Source organism: Apostichopus japonicus, chromosome 5 (genome assembly GCF_037975245.1).
Source record: "Apostichopus japonicus isolate 1M-3 chromosome 5, ASM3797524v1, whole genome shotgun sequence".
Taxonomy (NCBI): Eukaryota; Metazoa; Echinodermata; class Holothuroidea; order Aspidochirotida; family Stichopodidae; genus Apostichopus; species Apostichopus japonicus.
Window position 1 is genome coordinate 14,358,297 of NC_092565.1, and position 22,070 is coordinate 14,380,366.

Genomic DNA, 22,070 nt, shown 5'->3' on the forward strand with positions numbered 1-22,070 from the left:
GTGAACACAAGAGAGATTGATGTAAGAGGATTAGTTGAAAAAGTGTGGAGAGAAAAAAGGAACCAACGGGCCAAGAGGAGAGTTAGGAGATGGAGGGGGGGGGGGCATGCAGAAGAAAGGTAAGTCATGTCCTTCCTGAATGTTGAACCCATGAGGTTGAATGGTGGGAAGGCATTGCATCCACAGTCTCTCTCTGCTGAGTCGTACTAGGTCAGGACGACTACTTAAAGATTCAATCCCCTGTAAGGAAATGTCATTTAATGCTATGGTTGGGAAGTTTAAAATGTTGTCCAACCAGTCTCAGTCACAGTCAATATATTAAAAACGGTGTATAGGAATTGAGTGCAAATTCCACCAGAATGCTTAGATTATTATCAGAATGAAATGTTGACCTGGACAATTCTTTTAATCCTCTGACACGACAACAAGTAACAGGATCATCAACAAACACGCGTGCAGTACCGTATCCGTATCCATTTAAGTACGACGGCACAATAATACTTACAGGGAATACCCCTAATTCGTACAACTACTACACTACACTGTTACGTTTGACGTACATACAGTCTTTAAATCAGCCAAGGTCAGAACTTGTTCGAACAGTTCGACTGACAAACTTCAGTTTCACTTGCTTAGATAACCATGGAGAGAGAATACCTACCACCTTGCTGGGTGGACGAAGACAGAATTAACTATCTCTTTTCCGCCTTTCGAAAAGATCGGGCATCAAATCAACAGGACTGGGATACTAAGCTTACGTTTTGGGTTAATTGCATTGAGCAATACTGCAAACATTGCAAAACTGTTGTTATCGATAGTAGTCAAATTTCGAGACAATTTGAAAGAAATGGTGTTGTTCCTATGGGAATGGACACGGTTTTGAAAGAAATGTATTGGTATGTTCCTTACTGCTCATAAACAACGCCAAAGTTGCCAGAGAGCTTTATAAAAATATTGCGTGATTGTGTACCTACAGACCAAAGTTAGGCTACAGTACAACTACAAGTACAAGGTCAAACATAGGCTAGTTTAGATGTACAGTATGACTTACAACGACCAGTACTGTATAACATGTGGGTGTGGGGAATTGTTCCTTATAGTTTAGTTACTGTGCGGGTAGGGTTTGGTTTTAAGGGCCTTTTAGGCTGTGACGTTTTAGATTTCACTGGCGGATCACGTAGAAAGTGCTAGTATTACACTGCTTGTGTTAGTTTAAAGGCATTGAAGACTCGCCCCAAACTGCGTGTTGCGCTCTGAAAAAGTTAACTTTCCGTTGCTTGCAAGTGAAGTTTTCTGCTAGTCGCTACAAAATGCAGACAGTAATGAAACGTGACACCTTGTTATCTTTAGCTGGACCTGAGATGTCCATCGCTGTATCGTTTGCACACTGTGCTGTGCATGGGTATTGACCGCAGCTGTATGTACTGACTGTAGACAAGTGTCTAATTACCGAAGGTAGCAAGCTGTGTGCGTATTTTCTGGGATAGATAGTGGTGTCTAACACTTCTGTTACACCTCATTCGAAACTAGGTCAGATTACCGGCATTAGACGTTCTTTTTTGTGCGAGTCTTCACACCCTTTAACCTAGTGTTAATAGACTTTTTAGATTGAAAAATTTATACAGATAACATGGACAACAAGGAAACGTGTGTCACACTTGATCAATATGTCAAACAGCTTTGTTATGAACCAAGTATGCCCATCCATAGTAGTTCAATTTGGTTTTACCCAAGGACTAGGAAGCCAACAGAGGTTTACTTGAAGCCATGCATAACCTTGATTCCAAGTGATTATCTTGAATGAAAACTGGCTTAGGCCTATACCAATAATTAAATAATAAACTTAAGATAAGTGTTCAGAGAGTTACATGACAGATGTGTAATTGTCCCACCTGTTCCTGGGACCGCCACTTTATGTCCCCATCCTACGGACAAAAGTGTACCTCATCATCTGACCACTTTCTCAGATAATGAGGCAGCTGTAAGTTCCCCATTCATAATCACTGCAGGTAGCTATGGTGAACAAAGTTGTTTCAAAAAGCAATGAAACTTCAGAACCAAACCAAACTCCATAATGGATTTTGGGATTTTTGGTAAGTTAAAAATATCAACAATGTCTATTGCAAGAATCATTTCCAACATTTTCGACCTCATATTTCAGTTCTAAGAAGCTGGTACTTCAAAGTGACTTTGTGAATAGCATTGAAGGAAGTTGGCTTGGTTGGTCAGCCAATATGTTCATAGGGAAACCAGCCAGGTGGGCATACAACTCACTTGTGACTGGAAGTGAAAAGATACCCCCAGGGAGTTATATACATCAAGGTGTATTGGAGGTAGTGTTCTCTTTTGTATGGTTTTACCGTAACTATAGTTTTCTTAAAGGTACAAACGTTTTCTATGTTGAAACTAGAATGACTTACAACTGTATAATACAGACTGCATAGGCCTATCTATGTCAAGAGGAGCTTTATTAAATTTTCGGTCTGTTGATGCTTGTATAAATTTACCTCATATCACTACATTCCTCTGACACAGAGTAAATATATGAATAAATGTAAGTGCTAGTTCAATGCACTACAGTAACGATACAACCGAGATGTTCAGTAACTTAAGAAAGTCTGTTGCCATTTTTCCAAATAAATATTAAGAAGTGCTAGGTCTATAAATCAGTTTTCAATGTGAAAATGTACCTAGCCTAACATACTTTGTGTATCTATAACTTGTTCACAAGTTGCTATTATCATCAACTTGTCTGATACCATTACCAACTAAATATTGTGAATGAAAGGAACGATAGTACTTTTATAGTGCTGGTGCAAGTCATTGCACTAGTTACAAAGAAAGATATGGTGGTTTAATGTTGTTGTAGTACATGATTAAAACCAACCAGTAATTGCATGCTTTAAGGGATAAATAAACAAGATGATTAAAATGGCCCTAAGTAGTAAAGCTAATGAAGAATGTAGACTCTGACCACATCTAAGGCCACCATTGTGTTCTACTTCCTTGAATATGAGAAGGTTTAGACGGTCAAAATGGTCTTTAACATTAAATCAAAGTTCTATATCTCTAGTTAGTAACAAGATATTGTAAGTATTTTATGATTTCTGCATTTCAGGATATGGCTGACAAGGTTTTATCAAGGTTCTGCTCACCCTCATCTCCTTCTGACAGTTCTATCAATCGGGTCATAGAACAAAATGATTTTGAATCATCCATTCTGGATATCTGTGGGGATGATACCACACGTCATTTGGTACTGCTAAAATTGAGGAAGATGAAAAAAGTAGAGGTTGCCACATTGGAGGATGGCTGCAAGGTATGTAAAGATGATGTGTAACTTAGTCTTATTTGAAGATGCTGTCATATTTCAAAGTTTAAAAAACTGGTTCCGTTTCCTCCCACTGTCCGGTAAACTGGGAGCTTTGATATTAGCTTGTTGCATTTATATCACAATGTATGCTTTAAGTCTTCAATGAATCTCTTACTTAGGCTTGTCATACTTCATCTGAAGAAAGAAAGACAAGTTGTCACAGTCTGTGGGAGAGGGCTTTGCTGAGGTGTTCACTCTCCCCATTTGTGGTCAAAAAAGGACTCTGAAGGATACCTTCAGGGTAACACGATTTGAAGTTAAAAAATAATATGACATGAAAGATCAGAACGGTTGAAGGCTGTTACTACTGACAATTTGCCTTTCTGTGCTCAAAATTGGAGTAGCTAGTTGGCCAAATCACCATCTGGAAAGATTTTTCACTGTACACATTATAGCCTTGTCCAAACTACATACAATTCCAAATATTTTCTTTTAACCTTTTGTACATCCGCCCAGATGCTCATATCAGATAGTAAAAAGAGGAAGAATGGAAGTATTGGAACCTTACTCTTACTTTTAAAATGGAAGGCCAATAGAGTTAAAGCCTAGATGTATTGTACACTCATAGAAGATGTACTTAGCCTAACCAAATTTGCAAATTATTTTCATCAACAGCTGTAATAGAGTGCCAGCTAATTGCACCTTTGGAGGAAAGCTAAAAACCTCCATAGAGTTTTTAAGGAGCATATATGTAGCTGGAGTGAATCTGGCTGAAAGTGGAATTTGATACAAAAATGCAACCAAACTATATACATTGCCTAAATATCGCCATAGCTCTTCAACTACTGTATATAGCATGACATAGCATGGGTAAATTTGACCCGGATAATCTTCATGAATTGAAATTGTGATAATTATAAACATTTAGTCATTTCTGTATGAAATAAGGCTGTGTGTACAAACCATGAGAGTATATGGACTGTTGACTGATGTTCTTGCATTAGTGGTCAGTATAAACCATTATTAGATGACTTTTCTTCTCCCTCTCTCTCACTCTCTTTGTACAGGTAGTCAAATATGCTTCTTCTAAAACAGCAACAGTGATTCCTTTATCAGAGAAGGAAATTGGTGTATTCAGGTAATATTGCCATAAAAAGAAATAAATACCCTTCTTTTAGGTAATCTGTGAGATGAGGAAAGCTTCGGAGTAGGACCACCCTGCTTTTTGTTTCCAAACTCTATAATTGCCTTCTAGACATTAATTTGACAGCTTGAAGGTGTAATTATGGAGTAAAATAAGTGGCATGGAAACAGTTCTCATAGTCTGAAACATATGTAGCTATGAACATTGTCTGAAGATCTTCCTTGGAGTTCGTTAAGCAAATGTTTGTTTTTAATTTTTCGTGGAATGGATAAAGATCCTATATGTATTGTGTCATAGTCATTTCAAAAGTATATGTCTTTAATTTATTATTGTAGGTTTAGAATTGCACAATTTTGTATCCATACACAACTAGTGTGTGTGAAACAGGCCCACAAGTTTGGAATCTTGCTTTATCTATTGATGTGAGGATTAGCAAATAATGTTAAATACAAAGCTAGAGAAAGCTGCAGAATGTTTGATTTTGGGGAACATTCATTTTTTTTTTTCCACGCAATATGGAAAACATTCAAGCTTCTATAACTAAGACATATCTTATAAAAATATACATCTCCGAACATTTTAGTTATCATAAATAGAACACGTTCCGTAAACCATGAAGAGATTGTACATTAATTATATGTGAGATTGTCATTTCAATTGGAATATTGTTCATTTTCATGTTATGTAAAACATTTTACTATTAATCAAGGAATGGTTTGTATAGCAGGCAATGCAAAGTAGAGAATCAACTTTTGAAAAGAAAAACAACAGTGGAAAAGGTGATAATTCATTATTTATTTACATTTAGGTTACAGAAGACAATAGCTGCACTCGAAGAGCAACTCACAAAATTATCAACAGAAATCACAGACCATCAACAGCAGGCTCGACTTCATATACGAAAAGGGTTGAAAACTTCAGTGAGTTACATAGTTGTTCTACATTCCCATTTCAACAGCCAGTCCCTGGTCAAAGTTTGTGAGAAATTTCTAGAAATACTTCAATCAGGTGTCTCGGTTGTAGTGAATCGGCAGCAGAATTTAATCAGCTGATGTAATGAGTTCAAGTAGTCATAGATGTGTTGGCAGCTGGCGAATATATTTTATTGATCAGTACCTATGTTTTTCTTCTTCTTCTTCTGTTGTTAGGCAAAGAATAGTCTCAGAAAGAAGAAACTATCGGAACAGAAGCTGGAGCGGACAGAGAGAACCTTAAACACTTTACAGAACTTATTGGAGAAGATACAAGCAGCAAATACCGACCGAATGGTAAGATCAGATATTCTTTACAGGCCTGTGGGTACTAAATCCATTGATATCTGGTTGTCAGTAAAGTTGAATTGAACAATTTGTAATGAACTAGTTAGAGGCCCCCCTTTTTTATTTATTTATTTTGTATTCTGCTCAGATCTTTTTCAAACTGCAAACTGAATAGAAAACAGATGGAGGACAAAATGTAAGATAGATAGATGGACAGACAAGCTTCATTGGAACATTGAACGATGAATTGAGTAAAAATCAGATTGAGCCGAAGAATAGCTGTCACTTGGGATCTTTGTGTAAGAGTAAGAGGGCCCGATGTTGCAATCTTAGCAGGATCTTCTTCAAAGGCTGAATCACAAGTCATGACTAGACTGCTCTTTAGTGGATAAGCAGTTTGCTAACAGTTTTGTCATTTTTTTTTACTTCGGATCTTTGTCTGGAAGTGTCCCTCATTTCATGATTTTCATATTAGCAAGATAACCTATTTGTGTGGAGACAGAATAGAAATAAGGAATGCATTTTTTTAACATTGTCATTTAACGTATATCTTAACCAGTTTTGAAATATTTCCCTTTACACAGCTGCTTCAATTCATTCGTCTGATAAAATAATGTGCGTGTCTTCTCTTTGGTGAATCCAACTATACATGTGCAATGGTTACAGTGAAATTATAGTTGCAACTTAACAGAAACTTATCTATCACATGCACTGTTACAAGATGGATTGATAGTCTCGTAAGGGACCAGTATGAGAGTCAAAATAAATTCATTACATTGCAAAAGTCACTTGCATTCTTCACAATAAGTCTGGATACGAAAGTCATGAGCGTATCATCTGTGTTAAGTACGTTGCATGGGTATGTAAAACATGAGATTAATGCTTGTGTTTACGATACTTGACCTGACCTGACCTAGTCTGACCTGACCTATCATGTACTATGACCTACATTTGCAAAGTTTGGATCATGTAATGAAACATCGAACATTTTGCTTTTCGATTCTGTTTCTTAGTCTGTTACTTAATTTGATTTTGTAATCACACAGATAATTGAGGCTTATAAAGCTGGCTCATCTGCTCTGCGTGGAAGTCTGAAAGAAAACAACCTAACACCAGAAACCGTTGATGATGCTTTATCGGAAGTGCAGGAGGTAAGGTTCTTGATTGTGATTGGTTGTTCAGCAAATGTACCTCAGGTTTTCAAAACACAGTTTGAAAACATATCTGTGGCTAACACCACATCAGAAAAGTATACAGATAAGTTATTGTTTGGGCTTCACCATTTTGTTGTCAGGTAAATTGAGTTATAAACCACAATATAGATAAATCATTGTTTGGGCTTCACCATTATGTTTTCAGGTAATGGAGATGTGCAATGAAATCAACGATACAATCGTTCAAGGCAACAAAGGTTTGGATGACACCATGAACCTTGACCTGGACATTGATGAAACAACGCTGGAGGCTGAGTTGAATGCACTAGTGAACCTGCCTGCTGTCGCTGATGTCGTGAAACAGGAAAGAGAAGAACCAGGTATGTATGTATGTATTTTAGATCCTCCTGCAAGCAGGAACTCTTCAAGAAGCCTCATTGGCTTATCAAAGCCGCAAGCTGACCGAAGTCAGTCTCTTAGATTTGTCCATGATTCAGGAAGGATTCGTCCATGATTCAGATTCGTCCATGATTATGAATTGTCAATTGTCAACAACTCTGTAACTGGACGACATACATTAATCTTGCAGTGACTCGAAATCGGGACCTTATGATTGAAAGGCACCGGCGTTAACCACTGAGCTAACACTCCTAATCCTAAATCCTTAGTCCTTAATCCTAAATCCTAAGGTATGAAGGGAAACATATCAGACCTCCCTCATCCCCATCCTCATCCTCTCCTTGAAATAAAGGGTATGATTTGTTTAACATCAGAATAACCCAGTCTGGCCCCTCTTCCCCAGAATGAAGAGTTCAAAATGTGTTTGTCTTAGGTTTTATTAATTTTCAAAACAATTGAACCCAATTGGTCTATAAAGTGAGGGTAACATCGATACCTGACTGACTTTGCCTAATATTGGTTATAATTAAAGCATCAGTCCATCTTTTGTATGGGTACAGGGTGATGGTAAAGGGGGGAGGGGGGGGGGATCAAGCAGGACTATGGATGATAATCACCAGAATATACATTATTACCTTAATCTGTGTTTTCCATTAAGTATTTTTATAGTGACAAATAGACTTTCTATGACACACATTGCTGGGATAGAAATATACTCAGTTTTAATTTAGTCACATAATCGGAAATAACTGTTACTATCTTAAAACACTTGTTGTGTATGGTACGAATACAGAGCTTTCCTTGTTTTATTTATACCGAAACATTCACAAAATTTTTTTTTTGCCTCATGACATCAGATGACCTACTAGTAGATCTGCCAGCCGTCCCAACTGCCAAACCTGAAATGTCGCCAGAACCACAGAAGAAGATGGTTACTAGCTGAGGGATTTTAGATGATGCAAATAAACCCTTAATAACTAAAATATAACCAGAGCAATCACAGGAAGACTCCTCTTACTGGCAGAGAATGACGAGGAGATGAGATGGAGAGGAGAGGAGATGGAGAGGAGAGGAGATGGAGAGGAGATGGAGCTTAGAAGGAGAGGAAAGATAGAGATGGAGAGAGCTGAGGATAAAGTAGAGTACAATGTGAGAAAACTCCATCAGCAAATTTATCAAAAGTATCAGACAACAGAAATATGTCTTTCATAAATGGTTTGTGTGTTTACTAAAGTGATGTAAATGTAAGAATAGTTTATAGAGTTGGCAATATGTAGTACTGTTGTCATGTGTAACAATCTAATAGGGCAGTGATTGTTAGGCCATCTTTACCGGTAAATGGAATACTAGTGCTCATATTCTTTATAGCTAATTGCAGGGTTATTCTTACTACTTTTGCAGAAACAAGAAGCATTGTTGAAAGTTAAATAAGTGCTTGACAACCAACCACAAGATGATAATAATACTACGTTGGTTTGTTTGAATGAGTAGCATTTCATCCTTGTATCAAAATGGTCACTAGCTTCTTTGACAATCTCAAAGTTTGAATTTATAGCTTTACCTTTCTTAGTGATGAAACTGACGACGCTGTGGAAAGTACTGTCAACTAAAATAGTTATAGCATGATAACATTTCAGAGTTATTCTGCATGTGAAATTAACATCTATTCTCCAAACAGTTCTGCAATTTTAGAGCCAAGCTTTAACTTTGATCACTCTGAGATTGTGCAGATCTTTTGAATGGTGAATATTCTCTCCATGAAACAACGTAATAAATGCTTGAAAGGTCCTGTCTGTGTATATCCCAACTTCTCAGATGATGAAAACTAATCAGATTACTTAGTATTAGTTCCTTCCTGCCACTTCCTAGTCTCTTAGTAGGAAGGGTCTAGTCCAATTGTCAATATGTATGTCTTAGTAACTAAAGTTGCACCTGACAAGATGGCGGGGGGGGGGGGGGGGAATGGAGAGGGTATGCAGCCCAGGCTAAATGAGGGGGCCTGGGAAAAAATGATGTAGATAATTTATTCCTATGTTCATAATATATAAAAGCAAAGGATTTCAACCAGAATGCGAAAATGCATTGTGGTTTCGATGATGTTCGAGCAATTTTCTTCATAAATCTGATGTAATGTATAGTGGTACATGTTTACAAGGGTTTCACAATTTGACCTCTGATGACCCCAAATGACCTTTGACTAGCCTAGGCTAAAGGAGGAGGCCATGGGAAAATGGTGTAGATAATTTATTCCCATTTTCATAATATATTATTAAAGCAGTTTCCAAGAACTTGAAAAGGGGCTGGCGTCCAGTGACATGTTTTCCCTGTGGCGCAACCTGGCTGTTGATGGCACTGACTAAACTCTAAACTCAACTGTTTGCATTGATTGCAGCAGGAGTTCAATAGATAGAATGGCAATTACAACTTATAAGACCACTTCTTGTATTCCTAGTTCCTTTGGTATCAGGGGTATGCAATAGGATATGTGTTGTTTTATTTATTAAGAGAAGCAGATATTACATTATCTACCACGAAAAAAAATGAAGTAAAATGACTCAATAAGTATTGCCCAGATGGGTTTTTTTCCCCATAGCAATACATATTTAATACCTACAGAAACTGCCATTTTGAATATTATTTTATAGCTTCCTTTCAATTAATCAGATAGCTGCACTTATCATGAACCATGTACATTATTCAATAGTGAAGTATAACCAGTATTCAGATATGCTAAATAAATATTCTTCTCTGGGATTTCAAAGGGAAAGATAGGAGAGAGTATGTAGGATGTTAAACAAAGGTGTCACTTAATGGAAGTTGACTTTGTAATTGGAAAAAAAGGAACATCTTGAAGGGTGCATTCGTAACATGGACTACATCAGATAATAAACGTAATCCAGAATTGAAGTATGTAAGTAACCATATTTATCATGTCTTTCCTGGGATACGATCATCGGTTGAGTCAGTAGATCAGTTATGTTTTACAGCTCCTGCAAGTCAGGTCAGACAAATGTTGTATATAGTGTGTATTGTGTCAGTGGTGTAGGAAGGTACTTTTGAGTGGGGGGGGGGGGCTGAAGACTGATGGCCAGCCTGGGGGAGGGGTCTAAGGGGAGGGGGTGTCCCCCTCCCCTTGGAATTTTTTGCATTTCCAGGTGGCCTCAGATGCAATTTGGTGCAATATAGCACACTTCAACACCCACTCCATTTTGTAAACTTAATTTTGTATTTTCACCTGGCCTTAGATGCAATTTGGTGCTCCAAATGAGAATTTTTTCTCATTTGGAAATGAAAAAGGGGTTTTCTGACTTGCGAACCAGGGGGGCGGAATGATACTTCCGTCCCTCCACATTTTTCACTGGGGGGCTGGCACCCCCCCAGCCCCCCCCCCCCCCCCCCCCCGGTTCCTACGCCCTTGTATTGTGTATTAGTGAGGATTTGGAAGACATTTTTTGTTAGTAATAAAGGAAACCGTAAGATAATGAATTTTTCTGTTGATGGAACTTATTTCATTTGCAGTGTATATTATCTTTTTTCTTTTAGCTACACCATAGACAACCAATGAATATAAATTAATTAAAATAATAGAAAAGAAAACAAACAAATCAATTAAAATTGACTCAAATCTTGAAGGTAACATCATGAAGAAGTTTGATTGTCTTCCAACCAAAATGATTTTGTCGTTAAAACTATTTTGCATTCAGTGGGAACATTGTATTATTCCTCTAACAAAACATTATGTAATATTCGCATAGAACCGGACACTGCTCATTCATAATTGAAAGATGTCTGTGGTTAAACCTGTTTGTCCGCTCTTAATTAGCCAAGTCGGTAGCTGTGTTATCTTATCGTACAGAAAATTTGTGTGTCCCACAAATTAAGGCACAGTGTCAAAAGGTAGGATGCTGAGGGGGCTGTATAACACATTTAAAGGGTGTGAAGACTTGCGCACAAACAAACGTCTCATGCCGGTATTAAATCTGACCTAGTTTCGAATGAGGTGTAACAGAAGTGTTAGACACCACCATTGATCCCAGAAAATACACACAGCTTGCTACCGTCGGTAATTAGATACTAGTGTACAGTTAGTACATACAGCTGCGGTCAATACCCACAGCACAGTGTATAAACGATACAGCGATGGACATCTCAGGTCTGGATAAAAGATAACAAGGTATCACGTTTCATTACTGTCTGCATTTTGTAGCGACAAGAAGTAAACTTCAATTGCCAGCAACGGAAAGTTAACTTTTTCAGAGCGCTGCATATGGTTTGGGGCGAGTCTTCAATGACTTTTAAATCTTGTACTCAGCAGTTTCACACAATAGGCACTACTGGTCTGGAGAGATCATCCCTATAGATGGATACATATACAGACTTGCTGAAGCCTGAGATGCAGCTGCTGCAGCTATTCTTTGTGATGTGTGCCAGTCTTACTGTAATTCATTTGTTAGTTTGGTTTGTTAGCACACATTTGTCTGCTAGTTCTTTACTACTACAGAAAAGGAAACGATAATACTCGAGGAAAAAGACAAAGATGAATTATATAGGTGGCAATGACAAATTTTATTTGACCCTATACACTTATCTACCAGAAAAATGAATTAAAAAACAAAAAGGAAATAACCTTTAAACAGGTTAATAAAGGGAATACACCAACTTAATGACATTTGATGAAAACATTATAATTAACAAATGTGCCCTACACAGAGATCACTTCTTCAAAACAATCTTTCACACGGAAATTTGAAACGTTAATGCCAAAAATCTTCTATGAGACGTTTGACTGGTACCAATAAAACTGACAATCTTCTGGCATTTCCAATTTTCTATCTACGTTGTCCTTCAGGGCCTATAGTAGAAGCTGGGGAATGCTTATGTGGAAAGCTAAGAAAGAGGACTCCCATCAAATTATTTTACTAGTGAGGATCGGATCATGACAAGTTTAAATAAGTTCCTAACTCAATGATGGAAATAAAAAATAAATTAGTTATTGCTCAAGAAGTACTTTTCTGAGTGGTCACTATGAAGGGTCATCAATGAAAACCCTAGCATCTGGGAGGTCTTTGTTTTGTGAGCTGTAACATCTTTCTGAATGTTTTCCATCTTGTAATAGAAACAGTTTGCACACAACTCTGGTCAAACTTCACAATGAGATAACCCTGATTAATTTGAAGTAAATTACATAGAACTACAAACCTTCTCTCCTACCTCAGTCTCACACCCGTCAGTGGCATGTTAAATTTTTGTTCACACATCTGAGACACATTCAGTGAAAACTGACTTTTATTTCTCTATAAAAGCGAGCAAATAAAGTAAGAAGTAAAAAGTCTTCTGTTTCGGTTATGAAAACTGGCGGTTACACAAATTAATGACATTGTAAAAATATTTGAAAGGCCCCCAATGTGTCTTTTTCTTCACATTTTGTTCTAATCTGGGGAAGAATTCTGTGAATGAAATGATCTAATTATATTTTGTTAATATTATTTGTATCAAAGAAAGATTTCTGAAGATGTATGGAGAATAGAATACCTATTTGAGTGTGTTTTTCGTACTGTTCGGACAATCTCATTCTTCACGAGTTTTCGTACCGACAAGCTGCTTCACTTTATAAAGTCATTGATCCGAAATATCTCAGATAGGAAACGACATGTTTTTATTTATGAGGATGGTAACCTATCCAACACAATGCCCCCTACCTCCCCTCCCCCCACCCCACCATTTTCACTCAAACCACCTCATGCATAGTTACTTATATGCATAGTTGCTTTGACATATCATTCTTGGCAGGGTAAAATTATTGCAAAAACAGCAACTAATGTGTCTGCAAAGGTTACAAAACATGATCAATTTGACATAAAAAAATGATACGTGACCAACTGCCAGAGAACACAAAGTTCATTGTTGGCAAAAAATGGATGGACACGACGCTGAATTATTTCGGTTTTTACTGACAAACACCTACGAAAAACTTACATCAAATATATTAACGAAGGATGATTATTGCATTGATAGGTATCTCCTTGCAAAAACAATTGTTTATAAATATTATTATTTTTTTTGTTCAATAAGAATGATTATTCCCCAAAGTTTGATCTGGCAGGTTCGTATCAACATGCATCTAATTCTGGCCGGTGATTCTGCTAATGATATAAACAAAAAAGATGGACGTCTCATGATACCCTATCACTAGGGATCACCACCACCGACTTCATCTTAATACACAATTATACAACAGATGTCGGATGAAAGCACTGGAATAAATTCTATTACGATATAACAGATACAATATAATAAGTAAATAATAATGAAAAAAAATTAAACATATAGCCACATCCAGAGTGATATTCAGTGGAAACTTGTGATATTTTCTTGTTATTGCTATTGAGGAAAAATAAGAAAGGTGATTATAGGCACAGCTTACAGTTTTCAAAATCTTTCAGAAACTCTTTTACAGAAACTACAAATCTTTGTTATTAAATTTGACTCGTTGTGGAATGGTTTTTCATAGGACATGCCTACCACAGCTAATAGTTCTCAAAATCTCTCAGAAACTCTTTTACAGAAACTACAAATCTTTGTTATTAAATTTGAACTCGTTGTGGAATGGTTTTTCATAGGACATGCCTACCACAGCTAATAGTTCTCAAAATCTTTCAGAAACTCTTTTACAGAAACTACAAATCTTTGTTATTAAATTTGACTCGTTGTGGAATGGTTTTTCATAGGACATGCCTACTCCCCGCCTCTCCCTTCCCACCAACAAGAGCCCATGCTTAGCAGGGATGGGTGCATATGGTTACTAATACAATCTATGTTACAATAGGATTTTATACATATCAAGACAAAACCATACAAAACCAAGTCAATACAGTACGTTAATGCACTGAAGAAAATTCCACAGGCTTAAAGCAGTTGGCAATGATACTAAATCACTTGACATTTGTGTGTTGTTAACAATTATCAAAAGCCAGGAGTTGGAAAAAAAAAAAACGAATAAAATAACAGTTGATTCCTACTGTTGTTTCTTGAAATTTTACAGACAATGCTTTGATGTAGATTAGACTGTTAAACAGCACTTTTAAATATACCTCAAATTTTGTATAGTACTATTAAAAACCGTTAGAATACAATCATCCTGTGCAATAAATATGCGACTTTGACCTTTTTTTTATACATGTGGGAAGGGGAAAAAAACCAAAAAAAAAACCAATTGGGAATATGTTTCATACAAAATGCGAAAGATAAGGGAACAACAAGTGAAAAATTTGTGAAGAAACCAAAAAAGTGGAGCTGTTCAAGTACTGGAAATTTCAGGTCAAATTTTGTAGCCGATGGCTAATTTCTTTCCTCGTATGCAAAGGAGTGGCAATTGGCCGCTAGATAGATCGGGCAACTACACCAATGGGGAGTAATTTCTATTCAGGGGTTAGAGTCTATACGGGGGGGGGGAAGCCACGCATCTCTAACTATTGTTTCTTCCGTGGCGAGCAGGTACCACATCTGACTCGACTGACTCAGTCGCAGGACGACAGCAGTGCCTTGTCACGCAAGACACTCTGGAATACCGCCGACATACCATTCGCAATCTTTCACAATTGCCTTTGTTTCACAAACAGGGGGAGAAAGTAGGGCCTCCTTCCACTACTTTTCATAAGGTGGAAGTTCCTCGCTGGAGGAGGTAGGGGTGTCCTCAGCAATCTCCTCCCTGAGGGGTTCCTTAGAAACCGATACGGGCATACCGGAGGTAATGCCCTTGCCTACGTCTAGTAATTTTTCCCTCTGAATGGGGTCATTGGGCAGGCCGCTTCCTAGAGCGTCCATTTCTGGACCTAACTGATTAAGCTGTACGTTCTCGGCCTGGACAGATTCGTACTTGGAGACACCGGCCGGGGGAAGGTTAATGACGCACCGAAAAATATCCCACTCTGGCTTGATGCGACCGGATTTAAAGAGATAATCTAAGGAGTAGGAGACTACCAATATCGTGATGAAGGAAGCGGACATAGCAAATGTACGAAATGGAAATAACTGCTCGTTGTCGTAGAAAGGGTACTTTATTAAAACTGGTATTTTAAGGGTGGCATCGCCACCCGCTACTCTAAAGAAGAGACCTATGATATACCCCAGTAACGATCCGTAAGTATTGCATTTTGAAAAATAAATAACGCAGAACAACTGCGGAAACAAGATCACGAATACAAAATCCGAGCATAGAAACCAGAGTGCATAGACGGATTTGATGGTGAGGCCGAGAATGGTGGCAGCGATACCGACTACAATCATGGTTATCCTCATGCACCAGAGAAGTTCATACTCTGTAGCCTGTAGGGGTGATACAAAAGCAGAGGTGTCAATCAGGTTCGTTATCATAATATTAGACAGCAAGAAATACCGAAGAAATTAAAAATATCGCATTGTAATTTCTTGCTGATCCTACACAATGACACAATGCAGTATAAGCTTTAATCATGTTTGAAGGACTTGCTTTCCCTTTCATATGCAGTAATAAAATACTCTAGATTTCTGCCATCTGCATAACAAAAATTTTTTATTCCAGTTGTTCAATCTAATGGCTTCAAGTGTGGAAAGGGTCTAATTGTGGACAAAGCAATTAGCTATTAAAACTGTAGAAATAAATCTCATTCTGGTGCCACCTTTAGAAATCGAGCAAAAACCATTAAAAACAAGAAGAGAAGTATATATCCTGTTCATACTCACACTCTGTATTAAGAGCAGTTTGCAGACATTCCTGACAAACAAAATACTAGCAGAGGAAGCAAGTATCCTTCTCATACTCACATACTGTCTTATGACCAGCATATAGGCATTCCTGACTAACATAGAACTAGCAGAGGAAGCAAATTTTCTTTTCATACTCACACTCTGTCTGAAGACCAGTTTGTAGACATTCCTAACAAACATAGAACTAGCAGAGGAAGCAAATATCCTTTTCATACTTACATACTGTCTTATGACCAGTTTGTAGGCATTCTTAACTAATAAGGAACTAACAGAGGAAGCAAATATCCTTTTCATACTCACATACTGTCTTATGACCAGTTTGTAGGCATTCTTAACTAATAAGGAACTAGCAGAGAAAGCAAATATCCGTTTCATACTCACACTCTGTCTGAAGACCAGTTTGTAGACATTCCTTACAAACATAGAACTAGCAGAGAGGATGGAGGAGTCTGCTGATGACATCACTGCTGCTGATACCGCACCCAAACCGATAAAGGAGATGATATTAGGGGTGAGATACTGGATGACAAGAGGTAGAACGAGCTTGGGATCCTTGGCAGGTAATTCTGGATCAGGGATGTCTGTCTTATTCCAGTCTGTAAATATAAACACAAGACAAAAGAAAAAAGACACCACTGATTTTATGATATACTTAAAATGTTTGCTTATGTTTCATAGCCATATTACATTTTCGACCTCCCGTAAAATTCACTAAGGTTAGAGTCATGCTCGGTACAAACTCTATGAATTGTTAATCATCTCGTTGAAAGAGGTTTGGGCTGCTGAATATTCTCACCAATATCCTTCACTTCAGCCTTGCAATGACAACTTCAGACCTGTCATTTATAAACAAAATAGGCTAAACTGTGTGCATCTATTATTCAATGTGGTAGCTGACTAGCTAGGTCTGTTTATAGATTAGTGTAAAATATTCATGTTGATAAAGTAAAACAGATGTTCTCAAGCTTGTCAACATCAGATGCATTATAAATGCAATATAAGCAAACAACATATTTATTTGGGTTCTAATGCTTTGATTGTAAAAGGATTTTTCTGCATATCATCCATCTTTGTCAGTTCAACTTACATTCATGCCTGACATTTACATGCAAAGTTAGGCTTACGTAGGTGTCACAGTGTGGTTTAGTGTGTGTGTACATAGTTATGTGTAGATGTACGTAAGCATGTACTCACAGCGTTAGTTTGTAACTGGTTTAACAGATGTAACACCTTCGGGAAATTTAAAGAGATCTTCTGCCAACTGAAGCTGTTTTTAGCAAACTTGGTGGAAATTTTCGGCATAATTTTTAGGTCAAAACTAAATCTTCATAGCATTTTGTTATCACCATGGCATATTAGTTTTTTAAACTTGGTAATATTTTGTAAATGCACCTGGCAACAGCAGAGTGGGAATGATGTCATCAGAGCAATGGAGTTGTGTTTTCCATTATAATTTTAAACGATCATTTCCACAGATAATCTATTATATTTTTGATGAAATTCTAACAACAGGAGAACATTTAAGAGCTAAGCATACATTCCAACTGTGTCAGGTTCCATGGACAATAAAAAAAAAAAAATATGACAACATGACAAAGTAAAGCACTTGAAGAAGAAATACCCACATAACAGCTAGGCCACCTACTGTGATTATATTTCCTGGAAGTTAATTTAAACTAGTTTAAAATAGGTTATACTCAAATTAACCATCTTTAAGTTATGTTCAGGACAAGTTGTTTTAGATGGGGTTTACAAGTAACAATTTAGAATATTTTACTCTACGATGTATATTTTGCACTGTCTGCCACCAGATGTACTAGACCTTGAAAAATCTGTTGATAACTATTTCAAAGACAAATATCCAACCGTAACATAGATTAATTAAGCTACACTATAGAACTGGTATTCCTTGGCATTGAATAAGTTTGGCAGTATATAAAATATATAATTTTGCAGAAGGTGTGGCAACCTTCATATATATTTTTTTGTGGGGGGGGGGGTGGGTTGAAGGACATAAACACACATCACTTATTGTTAAAAGCAGTAATAAATCTTTCCACAAAACTTGAGATTTTTTTCTATCCTGACGTGGGACAAATTGTGATGCAAAAACAAGTTTTCCCCGAAACTGGAGATATCTAGTATTAGTTTCGTGTACAGTAGTTTACGGAGGAAGCAACAGAGCAACGCACGTACACTTGACAAACGAAATCCTATCCATCCGAGAATCTCCGGGGAAGCTCATCAAAATATAGATGGCGACCTACCACTGGCTAGATTTTAATTAAGATGAAATATGATCGGACATAAATATGATCGTTGAAGCCTCCAGCTAATTCAATCTATTGGATGGAAAGTTTGCTGCGGCACGACGACGATGTGTGAATGAATGCTGACGTGGATGGGTGGAGACCTTTGCAGGGAAAACCACAGAGATGAAGAGAGAGATTGCACTGCACCCTAAGAGAAAGTCGGGAATCTTTCCATGATGCAGGAGGGGAAATGTTTATATTCAGATGCAGCTATTTGAGTGAAAAACTGATTAAGACACCTTCATTATCAGTTCAATTGGTATATTTTCTTAATTTGGTTAAATAATAACACACACACACACACACAATTGAAGATTCTCTGAGTCATAAATTACATACAATATCAACAATTCAGCCGCTGTTATATGTGACCGAACAGAGAATGCTTGGCGGGGCAGTGTTTAAGACTAATTAACTGACTTGAGTTTCTGTTCCAAATGTCACTTTAATTAAAACAATTTCAATTAGTCCAATGAACGGTTAAGGTTTCATAAAGTAAAACATTAGCAACAGCCACCACCCTCAGAGAGTCAACTTAGACTCTCGTTACTGTTTATTAAATTAAAGGAATTGTCTGGTGGAAGATTTTGATACATTGTCCTTGTAGTATTTATTATTTTTCTCTTTCTAACCATGTAAAAATTGACCCCATTCGACATTTTCTTCTTGTAGAAATCTGGTTTTCAAATTCACCAGTTTCTCACCAAAAGTACCGTTTGTTCGAACGCTTCAATATGGTGATTGACGTAGTGCTGGCAAATAGGCAAAACAGGCGACTTGAAGTTAGCACTCCCATTTCCGCAGCAATACACTCTCACATGTAAACGCACATGTGATTGCCTATTATATAACGTGCATATCGCAAGTGTATATCCTACTGTACCATGCCCAGTTGGTATACGAATAGCGTTGCACAAAATATACTCTCACACTCAAACCAAAGTTCATAAACTGTTCTTCGAAATCGCTGAAATAAAATTCACGGATCAAATTTACAGTAAAAAGAAACTTGAAAAGCATTCAGAACACCGAAAGATGAAACTTGGCGGAATCGATGTCAGAGTAGAATGTTGTACCGAAAAGCTTAGGCTTCGCAGAACTGTCCCATTGTAAACGTTAGAGTAGCCTAAATGCGAACATTCCTCGCGTTGGAGCTGGATAGCGCGATGTATAAACAACAAAGAGTCTGTGCTGTTAAAACTTATCTTGTGTTACTCAAAGACAACAAAACCACCGATCTACTACATATATGGCGAATTAAGGAGTTTTTGAAAACATATCAAATTTATAAGAAATTTCACCGAAAATTAAGGAAGAAATTAATCTGTATACAAAAGCGGTTTTTGTTGTGATTACTGTAGCCTACATGCGAACATTCCTCGCGTTGGAGCTGGATAGCGCGATGTATAAACAACGAAGAGTTTGCTGTTAAAACTTATCTTGTGTTACCAAAAGACCACGAAACCACCGATCTACTACATATATGGCGGATTAAGGAGTTTTTGAAAACATCTAATTTATAAGAAATTTCACTGAAAATTAAGGAAGAAATTAATCTGTATACAAACGTGGTTTTTGTTGTGATTACTGTAGGTACTGAACGGAGCGTGGGTTATGTCACAATGATGCATTAGCATAGTTGACGTTACGTTCTGTACTGTTCAAATCATATTGGAAGTGTCCATCCTTATAACGATTAAAAATCTTTTCTCTGTCAAACGCAACATTAGCGTTCTCATACTTTGACAACATGTTTGGAAAATTATTTATCATTTTTTAAGGTAACTTCTTTGGGCCACCAGACAATCCTTTTAACTCTGAACATTTAAGCATTCCATTACCATACAATATTGTAGGTTCATGCACTGCCACAAATCAACTATGTAGGTACGTACCACACCACCATCATCACCACCATTATCAACAGTGCCACTACCACCACCATACTGATCACCACTATTACCTGTACCACTACTATCACTTACCATCATAGTCACCAGTATCACCACTACTCACCAAAAACCACCTCCTTTACCACCACCACTACCACCACCATGAACACCTGATTACCCCCATCACCACCATCATCAACATTGCCACCATCACAACTACTACCACAAGCATATACTGATCACCACTATTACCTGCACCGCTACCATCACTTACCATCACAATCACCAGTATCACCACTACTCACCAATAACCACCTCCTTTACCACCACCACCACCACCACTATGAACACCTTATTATTACCTCCATCACCACCATCATCAACATTGCCACCATCACAACTACTACCACAAGCATATACTGATCACCACTATTACCTGCACCACTATTATCACTTACCATCACAATCACCAGTACCACAAATACGTACTCACCTATTACCATTTATTATTGTCATCTTTAATGAGGGTAGTCCTGCTCAGTGCAGAAGCACTGCTTTCCAGAGTAGCAACAATAGTACCCATAAACGACATATATATGTCGTTATACATATATGTCAATATGGACATATATAGGTGCATATTGAAGGGAAGTTTTTGGGCAGTACTTGGAGATACCTCCTATTTATTTAATATCCTACTTAAATATCCTACTTAAGTATATCTACGTAAAACAAAAGATAAAAACAAGTAGGAAATAACCAAAGCAAAATTTGAAAGAACAGAGAAATTTTTGGATACAATTATGAACCTGAAACCAATAACCTTAAGTAAGGATTACAAGACTGTCTGCTAAACAAACATTACCTTTCAGCTTTTTTAAAGAAAATACAATCAAAAGACATTTCTTGCTAAACACATATCTTGGTTTTGAATAAATCAACAATGACCACGAATGATCTAGAATGAAGTTTCGTCCATATGGCCTGCTCATGCTCTGTATTTACCGTTTCCAACAGATCAAATTCTGGGCTTTAAGAATAATTTGTGAAGCAAAAATAGGCATTTTTTGTAGGTTAACTCAGGTATAAACTGAAGGCTAACTGTTGATATAATTACCAGTGTTTCTGGCAATAGCACCGATGAGAACAGATGGTACGGCCATAACGATACATCCAAAGGCAGCAATAAACGACAACATCTGAGCCCGTTCAGCAGATTTGGAGGACAGTACACGCTGAAAGTACACTTGCCATGGAATGCCGCCAAATACCTACAAATATGTCATGGTAAGAAAAAGTACTGCAGTGTAAACCAAAAAAATAAATCTGGATGTTTGCTTTTAGTGCAAATTAGTAGTGAAACTGTACCAGGAGAGACAAGAGGTCATGAAAGGGCCGACTGGGATTTAAAGGATGGTTGCAAACTAGACTGATCTACTATACGGATAACAAACTATAACAAACTGATAACAAACTATAACAAACTGATAACAAACTTTACTGATCTACTATACTGATAACAAACTATACTGATAACAGACCATCAGATATCTCCATCTTAACTGTATCTTTATTGAGGATTATCCATAAACATATTCATGCAACAACAACAAAAAACCAAAAACTATTGTACACTACTCAAAAGTCAGTTCATCTCTCAAATGTTTGATCCAGCAAAATGTCATTATTAGAGCAGCATTTCTATCTCTAAAGAATTCTGCTTTGATAACATATCTGCACATCTGGAAGTCCTTTCTCTTCACTTTTGACCATCAGACATCATCCTAAGCCACACTCGTGGAATTTTTATCGGGGTAGCAAAACTTCCTTCAGTTTAGGAGAGTATGAAGAC

The 22,070-nt window shown here is 37.3% G+C and overlaps 2 protein-coding genes across 10 annotated transcripts in view; one reads left to right on the forward strand and one right to left on the reverse strand.

Annotated features, from left to right (window-relative positions):
• Window positions 1-511: 511 nt before the first annotated feature.
• On the forward strand, window positions 512-12,492 carry LOC139967761 (charged multivesicular body protein 7-like). Its single transcript, XM_071971828.1, has 9 exons — window positions 512-896; window positions 2,162-2,333; window positions 3,119-3,319; window positions 4,381-4,451; window positions 5,266-5,377; window positions 5,606-5,725; window positions 6,763-6,867; window positions 7,076-7,250; window positions 8,127-12,492. Exons 1-9 carry the CDS (start codon window positions 643-645, stop codon window positions 8,210-8,212), a joined length of 1,296 nt encoding a protein of 431 aa, XP_071827929.1. The 5' UTR covers window positions 512-642; the 3' UTR covers window positions 8,213-12,492.
• A 2,389-nt stretch (window positions 12,493-14,881) lies between these two features.
• The window catches only part of LOC139967760 (high-affinity choline transporter 1-like), a 76,338-nt gene continuing 69,149 nt past the window's right edge, over window positions 14,882-22,070 (reverse strand). For all 9 annotated transcript variants that reach the window (XM_071971818.1, XM_071971825.1, XM_071971827.1 and 6 more), the window contains 3 exons: window positions 21,336-21,489; window positions 16,396-16,610; window positions 14,882-15,594 (listed from right to left, as the gene is read on the reverse strand). In XM_071971818.1, the coding sequence (XP_071827919.1) occupies window positions 14,914-15,594; window positions 16,396-16,610; window positions 21,336-21,489 (1,050 nt within the window). In that variant the 3' untranslated portion in view covers window positions 14,882-14,913. The remainder of the gene's footprint in view (window positions 15,595-16,395; window positions 16,611-21,335; window positions 21,490-22,070) is intronic.

Bases quoted from the DNA above. Each gene is read 5' to 3' on its own strand.
- LOC139967761 (XM_071971828.1), top strand. From the start codon at position 643: ATGGAGAGAGAATACCTACCACCTTGCTGGGTGGACGAAGACAGAATT. The intron at 5,378-5,605 runs GTGAGTTACATA...TTCTGTTGTTAG, and splicing joins GAAAAGGGTTGAAAACTTCA to GCAAAGAATAGTCTCAGAAA. The intron at 6,868-7,075 runs GTAAGGTTCTTG...TTATGTTTTCAG, and splicing joins CTTTATCGGAAGTGCAGGAG to GTAATGGAGATGTGCAATGA.